Below are 13,673 nucleotides of genomic sequence, written 5' to 3'. Positions count from 1 at the left end.
CACGGGTCTGGCCGTTAACGTCAACGTGGTCACCCGTAGGAAGCGGGACGTAGGAGCGAGACTAACCTGAATCGGCATCACGTCGTTGCCATTGGCTTCGGGACCAGATACGACCCCGGTCCACCTACTCCGTAGTATCGCTAGTCTCACTACTTAATGGTTCCGTGGGGGACCCTCTCTCTTTTACCCCTCACCGTCATCGCAACATTCGTAAGATCGACCAATTTTTCTTCCTCGACGACTTTGGAACCAAGAACAAAGATGGCGGACGAAGCTCAGGCTACGGCGAAGGGCGAGCGCTCACCACGCGGACAAGCTTCTCCGGTTGGCGAAACCGCACACATCGAGCCGGCCGTACGTGAGAAACAGATTCCTGCTAAAAACTAAAGAATCTCCAATTAACCCTCTCTCTCTTCTAGCCCCAAAATGAAGAGGAAGACGACCCAACCCTCGGCGAAGAAACCCTCTCCTCAACCGCCTCCATCTCCTCAACCATTCTCGAATTTCAGACCCTTCACGGCAGGCGATATCATGCCCGCTTTGGAGACATCAAGTATTGGTAATGATTCAAATGAAAACAATGCGTCGACCTGGTTTTCCGAGAATGCGACTGATTTCGTAGGGCTGCGAATGATGAGCGACAGTTGGAGTCCGAGGAGTTACAGTAAGCGATCAAGGTTCGAGCTCGGACTTGGTGTGTTTGATTCTTATGAATGGACTAGGCATTTGGCCATGACGTTGGCTTTGAAGGGCGAGTTTTATCTGGCGCCGATTGACCGATCCAAAATAGAGGTACGGACAGTAGCAGTCCTTTCGCCTCCATGAGCCCGAACGACCGGCTTGACTAACCTTTTCTCGTCTTCACTAGAAAGCTCTTGATATTGGCACCGGAGGCGGTATGTGAATGGGTCTGATTTGGACTTGAAGATCCAGCTACTTACTCCCAGCGCAGGCCTCTGGGCAGTAGATTTCGCCGACGACAACCCCAACGTCGAGGTGATCGGCACCGACATCTCCCCCGTCCAGCCCCAATGGGTTCCCCCCAACCTCCGCTTGTAAGTCGAAAAACACGATACTGCCCCCCCTCCTACCTCCAAGCCTAACTTGTCCAGCGAAATCGAGGACTTCACCAAAGAATGGACCTTCGCCCCAGAGTCCGTAGATTACATCCACCTCCGCTGGCTCCTCGGCAGCGTCGCCGACTGGGACGCCTTCTTCAAAGAAGCAGCCCGAACCCTCAAATCAGGCGGCATCGTCGAGTCGCACGAGCCCCAGTGCCACATCGAGAGCGAGGACGGCTCCGTCAAGGAGGACAGCGCACTGGCGAAGTGGGGGCCCATGTTCGTCAAGGCGGGCGAGAGCTGGGGACGGCCTTTTGATATTATTGATAAGGGTATTCAGGAGCAGGCGATGAAGAATGCGGGGCTTGTGGATGTGTGCGTGAAGGATATTACGGTAGGGGCCTCTCCCTTTTGGGTGTTTGTTTGGTTAGAAATTGTCGTGGCTAAGTTGTGCTTTTTCTAGGTTCCGATTGGCGACTGGCCCAAGAATGCGGCGTTGAAGGAATTGGGCGCCATTCGGGCGAGGCTTTTAAGCGGGATCTTGAAGGCTACGCGCTCGTGGCGGCTGCAGAGGGTATGGGCTGGGACAAGGAGCATACGCAGGTCTACGCTGCTAGCCTCCGGAAGGAGCTGGCGGACAGGAATATCCACCCGGTTTTCCGCCACAGGATTGTCTGGGGCCGGAAGCCATAAGAAGCTCCTGGGTGGAGATGGTTGGGTGATGCGAGTTACCCGGGGCGTAGTGATAATGAGATGATGCTGAAGTATCACGGTGACAAGGGCGGTCGGAGAGCCCTCCCAGATTGAAGAAGTGGTTCCAGGCTCAGTGGGAACCGGGAAAGAGAACATTGAACTTCGGGGGTAGGATGGGAGTAGCAAGCGGGCATCTTTTTCTTCTTCCTTTTCAAGTTGTTCAAGAAATGGGGTTTCGAAACCAGCCAGCGGCATTACCAGTTTGGTCTATTTCAATTTTTTCTTTTCGAATACAATTAAGATCTATTCTTCGCCCTATCCACTTGTGTGTCTTGTAGCTTACAGGACTTCCGCGGGAGCCCTATTTGCCGTTTTTCCCCCATTGGAAGGGCCCTCTTTGTGTTCCCGCGCCGTGTCCAGTTGATCAACCCCTCCGGTGTCTGTCAGTTCTGTCAGAGAGCTGGAAAGCTGGAAACGAATTTCTGAGAGTTCTGGACGGTGGCCATTCTTAGGACGAAACAAGGTGGCGCGATCGAGAGAATCGGCGTCGGCTTCAATCGGCGTTCTCACTAGATCCCATCCCCGAGAATCATGGCGTCTGCATGAGGACCTGTGAGTATAAAGGCGGCTTGTCGAAGGATGCTCGAAAATGTAGAAAAAGATAAGAATACATCATGCGCAAAGACGCTAGCAGTAGAGCTCTTATCGTAATTGTTTCTCTTCCTCTTCGCAATCTGTTATCAATCTTATCAATCCAATCGACATGGTTCCTTCCCCCTCATTGATCGTCGCTCTTATCATCGGCGTCTGCCGATCTCCCCCCACCGGAGTCACGTGGACTACACTCGCTTTTCAACCTATGTTGACATGCTCTCAGACTCTTTGGAGCCAACGAGTCTGCTTGACCTGACGGAGTTAAAAGTGAGAGGGCAAGAGAAAAGGAAAGAAACTTGAAGGCTCGAGTTTGGACTGTGAGAAGCCAATCTCACCGGGAAAGCCTCCGCTTCACATCGCCAAGCATCATTCGATCATCGCCAAGGATCCTGAGCCAAGGATCAAGAATGACCTGTGCGGGGCGTCTCCGAAAGAGGCCCATTTGGCTCCGAAAAGTCCAGCGCCTGCACCAGCGAGTTCCCGGCTTGAAGAAGATCCCGCTCGAGTCTCTCGCCATCATCGGCCTGCTGATCTTGGTCAACGCTGTAGTCTGGATCGCCGTAGCTATTGTCCTGGTGCGTTCAAACATCAATTGATCAATTGATTCATTTACCCTTTTTTTTTTTTTCTTTTACCCCTCACCTCGACGAAGACAACGAGAGTTCCTCGGCGACTAACACTTGGGCCAGCGTTTCTACCCGTAAGCACCATCACGTCTCGATTGTTGACAGTCTCGGCACAACTGTTTCTTGTAATCAACTAACATCGCGGTGCCAGCACCTTGGCCCCCAATGCCGTGCTGGCTTGGTCCCTTGGCTTGCGCCATGCCTTTGACGCGGACCATATCTCCGTAGGTGTTCTCCAAGGTGAATTTTAACTTTTAAGAATGCTGGCTGTGTCTAAGATCGAGTAGGCCATCGATTTGATGACGCGAAGACTGCTGGCAACGGGCCAAAAGGCCGTCACGGTCGGAACCTTCTTCTCCCTCGGTCACTCGACGTAAGGATTATCCTTTTCTTTTCGTAGCCGTTACTAAAAGGGACAATGGAATCTGATGACGTCGCCGCTAGCATCGTCATCATCACATCCATTGTCGTAGCCGCAACTGCCGCCGCCATCTCCACCCGCTTCGACAACTTCAGCACCGTCGGCGGCATCATCGGCACCTCCGTCAGTGCCGCCTTCCTCTTCGTGCTCGGCTTAATGAACGCTTACATCCTGTACAAGCTCGTCGTGCAGCTGAAAAAGGTGCTTCGGCTGCCGGCGGGGCATGAGGATGAGATTTGGAAGATTGAGGGGGGTGGGATCTTGTTTAGGATTTTGAAGAAGATGTTTAAGCTGATTGACCGGTGAGTGCGGACTTGTCTTGGATTCTTTTATTAGGAGACTCGACTCATAGCTTCGATTAGCCCCTGGAAGATGTACCCGTTGGGCGTTTTGTTCGGTCTCGGTTTCGACACCTCTTCGGAAATTGCCCTCCTGGGCATTTCCTCCATCGAGGCCGCCAAAGGAACCGACATTTGGGTCATTCTCATCTTCCCCGTCCTCTTCACATGTACGTTTCAGAACCTAAAGTGTCTCTCATGGCAGATTGACTAACTGTCGAAAAGCCGGCATGTGCCTCCTCGACACTACCGACGGAGCCTTAATGCTCGCCCTCTACGTCCAACCCGCAGCAAACTTCCTCCCTCCCAAGCCCGACACAGAGCCCCTCGTCGGAGACGAAGAGGCTGTCGAGGCGGTCAACGACGGACCCAGGCAGAACACCTTCCGCGACCCCATCGCCTTTCTCTACTACTCTATCGTCCTCACCTGCCTCACCGTCCTCGTCGCCATCGTCATCGGTGTCATCCAGGTCCTCTCGCTCGTCCTCAACGTGGCGAGTCCCACGCCGACGGGCAAATTTTGGGAGGGCGTCGAGACGGCTGGGGAGTATTATGATGCGATTGGAGGTGGGATTGCGGGGTGTTTTGTTGTTGTGGCGGTGTTGAGCGTTGTTGCTTATAAGCCGTGGAGGCGGTGGGTTGGGGAGAGACATGGGAAGCCTCTTCCCTCTGGGAATGAGGGGGGTATGGTCTTAGTGCCTGCTGCGAATGCATCCGAGGGTGCATTGCAAGCAGTGGAAAAGGGCGGGTCGGGGCCAGCAGAGGTCAAGCAGAATGACAAACAGACTGGCGTCGACCCGTTCGACAAGTGAACGGCAGAACGGCAGATACGCCGCTGAAGCCAAACGAGTGAATAAGCTCGATACTATTGTTATTGTATTTAAAACACGAGGCCTCAGCACCTTGGAAAAATTCGGCTATCAAAAGATGAAATCTGCCCGGTCGAGCACGGTAGCCACGGCTCGGTAGTAGCAGATTTGAACCCCTTTCAATGGGTCGAAATATTAAACCATTCCTCGTATTATCCGACATTCATATCTCATTAGTTCTTTCCACCACCCTATGCACGCTTCTTCACCATCACCATGACACCAGACACGCCCCCGCTGATCGCCTCCTTGCCCTTCTCCACCCCGCCGTCATGCAAAGCCTGCTCAATCTCCCGCCTCATCCTCCTCACCAAATCATCTTCAGTGCCCACAGCCTCAGGATGCGCCTCGCGCCACCTCGTAACCGGGCTCATCGTAGCGAGGATGGCCTCAATCGCCGCAGGAGACGCATCTCTCTTCGGCGTATCGTAGTATTGATCCCCGGGCTCAGCACCCGGAGCATCCGTCCCCCACTCCTGACGTACATAGGACTCCCGGTCGAACTCTGTCGCAGGATCGGGGATCGTCCACGGAAGAAGGACGTCCTTGTACAGATCATGAGTTAGCCGGTTCCCCGGCTCGATATACCCGTCTAGGCGCTCGTGGAGTCGGTCCAGGGCCTCTCTGACGCGTTGCGCGTTGGGTACAGACGAGTCGACGACGAGCGGTCCGCTCACCCAGAACGCGACCGTACCCCCCGGCTTCAGAACTTTGGCGGCGCGGTGCCAAAACACAGGCATGTCGAACCAATGCGCACAAGTCGCCGCGACGATGAGATCAACGCTCCCCTCCGCCACGGGAGGATCCAGATCCGTCCCCAAAAGCTCCGCAGAACTCGTCTCAAAACGGATAGCCTCCGAATTAGCTGACGTCCCGCCCGTGGCCCGCGCGATCTCGAGCATCCCCTCGGACGGGTCGATGCCGATGGCGCGGGTGAAGCGGGGCGCGAGGGCTCGTACTGCCTGGCCGGGCCCGCAGCCGACGTCGAGGACGAGGCCGAATTGGCCGGGGCCCGAGGAGGTGTGGTAGTTGAGGAGAATCTCGAAGAGGCGGGGGTGGTAGCCTGGGCGGAATTGGGCGTAGGTGGCGCCTTGTTTGGAGGTGTAGTCCCGGAAGGTCTTCTCCGACATGATGAGAGTGCTGTCGTCGATGGCGAGGACCAGGTGATGTTGTACTAATGAATAGTCAAAGGCTAAGCTTAAATCCAGTCAGTTAATTACATAGATTTCTTCCTCTAATCTGCCTCGGTTTCATAAGGAGGACATTCAAGTCAATGAAGCTGAATCCTACGCGGGGTTTAGGCAGAAGTGCAACCGAAGAAATACGGGGACCGTGCCGACCGATCCGGGCTTGAGCTCCGTGACAGCTGCCAGAACTGACGCTGACACTGTCACGCCTCTCGCGTCGCTGAATACCTCATCCCAGTCAGAACATGAGCCTAGAATTGAGTGAGGAGGTAGGGTAAGATTGTGGGAACAAGATGCGAATACCCGCACAGGGCCGGATGTTGAGGGCTTGTGAGGTGAAGAATTGGGTGTGATGATTGCTTGGGGATCCGATCTTTTGGCTTCACTTGCCTACTTGCGTGTCTTGTATTGATGGCTTATCGGATCCTACTACGATGCTTTTCGACGTTTCTATTCCGTTGGATGTGCTCCTTTTGTTTCCTTGCCATTGTATCCGACGCCCATCAGTCCACCTAGAGAGCTTGCGGCAGCTTCCTGGGAGTTCTAACTTGACCATTAACCACCTATCCTTATTTCCAGTTGCACTGGTCCATTCTCGTTGGGATCCGGGCTGGAATCCCAGAAAAGACACAAAAGTAGACAAAATAATGGATTCCAGCGAACCGGAATTAGAACTGGTAAGGAAATGAAATGTATTCGGAAAGGCTGGAGGGACTGAAGTGATGAAGCTGCTAGAACCGACTTCAAGTTCAACTTTCTAGCTAAAATAGATTTTCTCCGCCTTCAGACTTATGAATAATCTAACACAAGTTAGGATATTCATCAACGGGTGTAAATGAAATCACGGTATGCCAAGTCTTATGGTGCCTGCTGTTTGCTGCGGTACCCAGCATTCGATGGGATCGCTCGACGCAGCCTGCGATCGAGGTCGCATGTCAACTGACCTATGACCCCTCCTAAAAACTCTACCTTAGGATATCTTAATTTAGAGGAAGCTAGTCCCCTAAAGCTTCTACTAGCTCATCAAGACACTCTAAAGACTTTGAATTTCTATTATATACAGGTCCGATCCTGGAAGACAATCCTAGAATACCCTTTGTGCTATTCATTTTCCCAAGCTTCGGCGACTCTCTATGTATAGATGCACTGATGGCAGTGAGAGTGACTTCATAGCTTTCTGCCCTCTGTGGAAGGACCAGAAGCTACATGGGTTGCATGGTGGTGGCTTTAAGTTCGGGTTGGGCAAGACTGGGAGACCCCCGCCAGGGACAAGCCCGCTAGGGACTTTTCAGATGCACATCACCGGGGCTCTCTTCGAAGCTAAACCGGGTACATCGACCATGAAAGTAAGCCTGAGGGCCTTCATGGAAAGATGCCGTAGATGCCCTTCCGGGTACGACACGAGTCCCCTCTGTGCCCCTTTACTTGAGTTGAGAAAGGTGCCCGTTACCGTGCACCCTACTGGCGCCTACGGGAGGTGGACCGGATTACCTAGTACAGAGTAGTACGTTGAGCTGAGATCAAAGTAAAAAAGTTAGTTTTTGCTCCCGGCTGCTGGTTTCGATGTAATTGAATTTGCCATAGATGGATTTATATGGCAATACTATGAAGGGTAGAGGTGGTCGAGGCTTGGAACGAGAGGCAAGGCTCCCTAGCACAGCAATCGTCGCTGGAACGGTTTGTCAGTTATTTGTTGGTGGGAGTATCAGTCGAGAACAGAAACCATACATACATCCACGCACGAGTCGTACACTCATCTTGATATTGGAAATGAGCGGCCCGCCAAAGAAAACCGGTGTTCTTCAAAAGGATGTTCAAACATGCACCCGAAATTATAAACCCTTGGAGTGGACTGGTTCGGAAATGCGTCATGAAGTATAAAAAGCATCAAATCCTAAAAGATAACATTTGATTGAAGTTACCACCGCCGCTTCTAAGCACAGTCTGCCGACCTCGAGGGGTAAAAACCCACCTGAAGGGGTTGAGCTGAGAGAGCTGGCGCATAACACTTTCAAACTTCTGGATGGGGTTTTTGGCAAATTTTCTGTTACGTTCCCTTTCTCCTGATTATTATTCTTCACTGGCAATAGGCAGGAACTGCGTAACCAGCTAGATATTTTGAGAGGTATGAAATTAGAGATTTTTTGTGGTCTACCAGCGCCGGTTGGCTATTTTATATCATGGGCCATAGTCAATGCATTCTCACATGTCTTTGTCGGTCTGATGTGAGTACGACATAGCATGTTACATGCAACTATTTCATTCATGTCGGGGACTTCCAGCTTCTCCGAGACTACAGGGATGGTAAGCCAAACACAACACCCGAATCACGGAGTCCGAGCTGAGACGTGCATCCTGTGAAACCCTACGTATCCAAGTCAACCTCTATTCTTCTATCACTTTCATGGTTCTCATCTGCTACTTCACTTGAAGCCTGCTGTTATGAGAACAGAAGGGTGGGGACGTCTGCGTCGAGGTTCGTGATGGTTTTCCAAGAAATCTAAAGCTGCGCGACGAGTATGCCAAGCGGGCGTTCAACGTTACCGGACTTCCAACTCCAGCTGAGCAGCTTCCCCGAATCGGGCCTTTAAGTGTAGATTGAGCTCGCCCCGGGTTAGTCTCACCGAGGGCGTACCAATTGCTAGGGCTACGTCTTCCCCTATCACGAGACTGGTCCGAAATGGAGGAGTGACGTCGGACTTGGTGGGTGATGTTCTGGTCCCCTCCGCATTTGCGTGATGACATTGGGAAAAGCCAGTGGGAAAACCAATGACGAGAGGATAAATATGCCCAGTGCGTTGAGACAGCTGGACTTTATACTGCTCAGCCCCTCTCCCAGAGCCAGAGCAGCCGATCAAAAGCTTAAGAACTAACCAACCTTCCGAATTCAGTAATCCCTTTCAACCCAACACACCATCCAATCACTCTTCCGTGACAGTGGCCCACGAAGTTCTGGTCGTTCGAAACAGTCTGTGTGAACCACCGCGGATTCCCGTTCGCCCATTCCTCAGGCGCGGTGTCCCAATCGACAATCGCCCGTGTAAAATACCTATCCCCAACGCCAAAGCCCCCTTCTTCATAAAGCGTTCCGGAGAAATTGACCGGGAGGTGAATTGTCCTCTTACATCGCAAACAATTCTACCCAACCCACCGTTCTCCCTCTTGAAGCGCGTCTTTTCCGGCAAGTCCCGTGAGACCCTAGCAATCTCACCTTTAGCGGTGATGTTACCGCGGATTCAGCGGACGCTCAGAACCAGCTCGATGTTGGTGGATCGCGGAGGGATGGACAGGCCAGCATGTTGTTTCCCCTGTTAGGCTCCGCAGGCCACGTCCGGCTGACGACTACTCATTTGGGACGAACCCGAATCGCCAGTACATGTCCGGATATGCTAGCGCACGACACCCAGGGTCTGTGTGGCGCGAAGGAGGCGCATGAGACATGCTCGCATGCAATCTTGACCTACCAGTGGCGCGAAAATCTGGACACAATCACGTTGTAGTGAGTCGAGTCTGGCAAGGCATCCCAAACAGACATGACTTGGGCCTGATTGATGAGTATGCCAGAGGTCCCGTAGCATGAGTGCAGATGCAAGGAGATAGGGAAGTCCGCGGTTGATGTCAGTCAGAAGCAGCAGAATGCGTCATTCGTGTCAGAACTACTTGTCCGAAACTTGGAAATAAGTTCAAGCACGCTGTATATGGTTTCCTCCTCAGCTCAGTTGTGCAATCTAAGACCTTTTCACCGAGGCTATCTTAGCTCGACGTCACTTCAGAGTTTAATGGGCAGGGTTACAGAGGATGTTCCATACCAAAACCTGCGTCCCCGGTCACACTAGAACACATCTTCCCATGTGAATGTGGCAAGAGCTGCGTCACATCCGTGTCACCTGTCCTCTCTAATCGATATATATCTCCCACATAGCTACCGGGAACCAGCCGTGAGATACGACACAACTCTTTCCTAAACATTGCCTAGAGGGAAGCACTTGCTTGCTTATATCCAGAGCCTTGTTAGGTAGGCCTATCTCTTCCGATCAATTCACAGCAGCCTTCGTTACACTGGACGTCGAGTACCAATCAACCTCATCTCTAATTCCTACTATCATGAAGTTTCTTGGAAACGCGGTTGGAAACGCGGTGGGGGGGGTTTTGAAGACTTGCGGGGAGGTGATTGATATTGCTTCGAAGGGTGGAGGGGAACTGATTGATACTGCTGTTAAGACTGCAGGAGCAGCTACTGAGCAAGTGCCGCATATGGTAACTACACCTGTGACCAGAATTGCTGTGGGGTTGTCTAACCCGGACGAGAACCTTGACGCCGCGACAGTCATATTACGCGAGGGGGGTAATGATGCGATAAGGAAGTTGCTGTCTCAGGTAATGCAACGCACTCAAGAGGCAGTCGAAGAGGGAGAGGCGAACACTATCCTGAAGGCAGTGAGAAGGATCTACTGCAAGGGGGCCGGGCCTGTTGTGAAGGAATTGTTCTTCGAAGTCATTAGGTACACCCTCCTGGCAATTGGTCTGACCGACTTTGCGAACGCGCTCCTGATATGGCAAGGAATACTCACCAACCAAGTCAATACGGACACCCTTGCATTCATACTGGAGCACAAATCTGATCTGGCCTTGTTTCTAATCGACCTTATAGAGCCAGCAAAGCTCTATGTTCCGGCATTTCCTGGGAATAGCGGTCGTACCAGTCAAAATTCGCACGGGAGAGACCATGAATACAACGAGTTGAACCTAAACAAGGAGATGAACAAGCATGCTGTGATCTGTTAGCTCCAACGGCTGGCTAAATCGCTGGCCTACATCTTGTTGAAGAGCAAGGAAGGCGAGCGTCTCGAGCATCTGCGCATGGACACGACTCTGAGGAGTGATTTCGACGACAGTGGCCGCGTTATAACCCAGCAGGTACTTACAATCAATGCCCAACGCAGGAGGCCTAATCATGGCGAGCAGTGGATTTTTGTGAACGGGATTTGTGGAGAATGGGCCTGGCTAGAACTTTATTGCAGAAAGCTGCAGGGCACGTTCAATAGAGATATCCGGGGCGTCTTCAACAGGGGCGACGGCATCCTGTGGGACTTGGTCGAGTGTGCAGGGGAGAGAGATGTTATGATCCTAATACTAGAGACCGGAATATTAGGTGGGTACAGCTGGTGTCGGGGTTGTGGGTGCCTGTTATAAAGCAAGTGAGGTAGTTAAGTAGTATTTACAAGATATTGGTTAGAAGTGTATATTTAAGTATAGGGGTATAATTATATTTAAATTAACTATTAGAGAGTCTTAAAAGACAAACTAGATATATAGTAGAACCTATAGTTTATATAGACATTTCCCTTCTAAGCTCTCCCTTAGTTAATCACACTCCTACTTAACTAATCAGTTAGTTAAAAGTTTAACTATTCTATTAGACTTCTATTTAACTAACTAGTTAGACTTGGTCTTATCTAACTCCTCTATTATATAATCTTTTATTTTACTATACTATACTACTTCCTTATAACCTAGTTATAGCTATATTATAATATAATTCTCCCCCTCTTTTAATCTTTATCTTTAAAGACCTATTAATTATAATAATCTTATTTTCTCCTTTCTTCTTTAGTAAATTCCTCCTATTCCTTTTCTTAATTATATCTAATTATATCTCTAAGTCTTATTTTCCTAATATAGTTACTTTTAAAATTAACTATAATTATCTTATTTAGGTAGTTAATAATATTCTTTCTTATTAATATCCCTTTAAAATACCTAAGTATACTTCCTATTATAATATATAAATCCCCTAAGATTATATTATTTATAAGGGGTAGTCTTAATATAATTTATATATCTATTTAAAGTATATTAATTATAATACTAATAATATTACTAATTTTATATATAGGTTTCTACTTCTTTTTCTAATTACTCTATATTTTAACTTATTTAGTTAACTACTTAAAGTAAAAATAATCTTGCTTAGAATAGGAAAAGTATAAAGTAGAAGAGGCCTTTAAAAAGGCTATTAATACTTAATAAGCTATACTCTTCTAAATCTATTAGTTATATTAGGAGGAGGAGTTATATAAAAAGTAGGCTTTAGAGGTTATTTACTTAGGGATAGAGTAGGTTACTAAAGAGGATACTATTAAGAATACTATATCTATTATTTTTAAGTTAAAGATTAACTAAAGCCTTCCTTTAGATCTAGTACTATTAGATCCTTTAATTTCTTTAAGTACTTTTAGTAGAATATAGTAAGAAGTTATTAGCTCCCCTCTAAATATTTAATAGGTTTTTATATATTTTTACTATAATTAAAATTTTTCTATTTTACTAAATATTTAACTTTTCTATTATTAACTATAGAGTTTAAGATTTTCTCTATATCCTACTTATCTTCTTCTACCTCTACTTTAATTAATTCTTTAGTAAGTATATTATTATATATAAGCTTAAGTAATATAATATAGAAAATTAGATATCTTTTTATTCCTTTTAATAGTTCTAGTTTATAATTAACTTCTAAAACTTTTTATTTAATTTAAAATAATCTTAATTTTTTATAGTTTAGTTTATTATTTAGTTATATAGTTTTAATTTAGAAGTCTTTAATTCCTAGTTTCTTTTATAGTAACTAGACCTTATTTTCCCTTTTAAAAGTTAGTTTTTTAATCTATTTCTAATCTATATAATACTTTATTTACTACTAGTTTAAGTAATACTATATAGAAAATTAGATATTTCTTTATTTTTTCTAATAGTTTTAGTTTATAATTAACTTCTAAAACTTTTTATTTAATTTAAAATAATCTTAATTTTTTATAGTTTAGTTTATTATTTAGTTATATAGTTTTAATTTAGAAGTCTTTAATTCCTAGTTTCTTTTATAGTAACTAGACCTTATTTTCCCTTTTAAAAGTTAGTTTTTTAATCTATTTCTAATCTATATAATACTTTATTTACTACTAAATAAACTATAACTCTTTTACTAATTATTTATAAAGTTCTTTTATTTTATCTATTATAAGGATAGCTTATTTTACTTAGGTTTTAATTCCTACTAGTTTAAATCTAGCTTAGGGTTTAATATTATAGTTAGTATAGAATAGTAATATTTTTATATTTTCTAATATATTAGTATTATAGGCCCTCTAGGCTAGAGGTAATAGTAATATTTAATTATCTTATTTTTAGTTAATATAATATTTTAAATATATCTTTAGTATCTAGTTTATTTATTTAATTTGCTTTTATATTTTTAGGTAGTATATTATAGATAGTTTATAGTTAATTTTTATTTTATCTAATAAGCTTTATTAAAATTTTAAGATAAATAATAGTCTTCTATTAAAGTTAATTTCTTTAAGTAGGTTATAGTTTACTATTATTATTTATAAGAATAGTTTAGTAAACTATAATATTTATATTACTTTATTATAAAATATAAAGTAGGTATACTTTATAAATTAGTTTATTATTATTATAATATTATTATATTTAACTTTTATAATAAAGTCTTTTGATAGTAATAATTTAATAATAAAGTTAATAGTAATTTTCTATTAGGGTATTTTAGGTATTAGTATTAATTATAGCTTTTTATAAGATCTATATTTTAATATTTTATTTTTAGTATACTATATATATTATTTTAAAATATCTTTTATTATTATAGGGTTTATTTTATAATAATAAGATTATTTAAAGATTTATTATATTTATCTTAGATTAGGATATTTATATAGTAGTAATTTATAGATTTTTTTAAAAATATCTTTAATTAGTTATTTAAATATTATAATTCTTTTATTAAGTTTTTATATTTTATAT

The 13,673-nt window shown here is 45.7% G+C and overlaps 2 protein-coding genes and 1 pseudogene across 2 annotated transcripts; 2 read left to right on the top strand and 1 right to left on the bottom strand.

The window, feature by feature from the left end:
* Positions 1–261: 261 nt before the first annotated feature.
* SAPIO_CDS6767 (uncharacterized protein) lies at positions 262–1,754 on the top strand (the record flags this gene model as incomplete). The annotated part of the gene is made up of 8 exons (XM_016788786.1): positions 262–354; positions 420–559; positions 623–664; positions 723–792; positions 869–896; positions 953–1,055; positions 1,113–1,393; positions 1,525–1,754. 8 exons carry the CDS (start codon positions 262–264, stop codon positions 1,752–1,754), a joined length of 987 nt encoding a protein of 328 aa, XP_016641585.1.
* Positions 1,755–2,815: 1,061 nt separating this feature from the next.
* On the top strand, positions 2,816–4,605 carry SAPIO_CDS6766 (uncharacterized protein; the record flags this gene model as incomplete). The annotated part of the gene is made up of 7 exons (XM_016788785.1): positions 2,816–2,983; positions 3,098–3,108; positions 3,186–3,258; positions 3,322–3,407; positions 3,479–3,757; positions 3,818–3,963; positions 4,019–4,605. 7 exons carry the CDS (start codon positions 2,816–2,818, stop codon positions 4,603–4,605), a joined length of 1,350 nt encoding a protein of 449 aa, XP_016641584.1.
* A 248-nt stretch (positions 4,606–4,853) lies between these two features.
* On the bottom strand, positions 4,854–5,792 carry SAPIO_CDS6765 (annotated as a pseudogene; the record flags this gene model as incomplete).
* Positions 5,793–13,673: the final 7,881 nt, after the last annotated feature.

Source organism: Scedosporium apiospermum, assembly GCF_000732125.1.
Source record: "Scedosporium apiospermum strain IHEM 14462 chromosome Unknown SEQ_SAPIO_0107, whole genome shotgun sequence".
Classification (NCBI taxonomy): domain Eukaryota; kingdom Fungi; phylum Ascomycota; class Sordariomycetes; order Microascales; family Microascaceae; genus Scedosporium; species Scedosporium apiospermum.
This window is presented reverse-complemented; position numbering and strand designations above follow the sequence as displayed.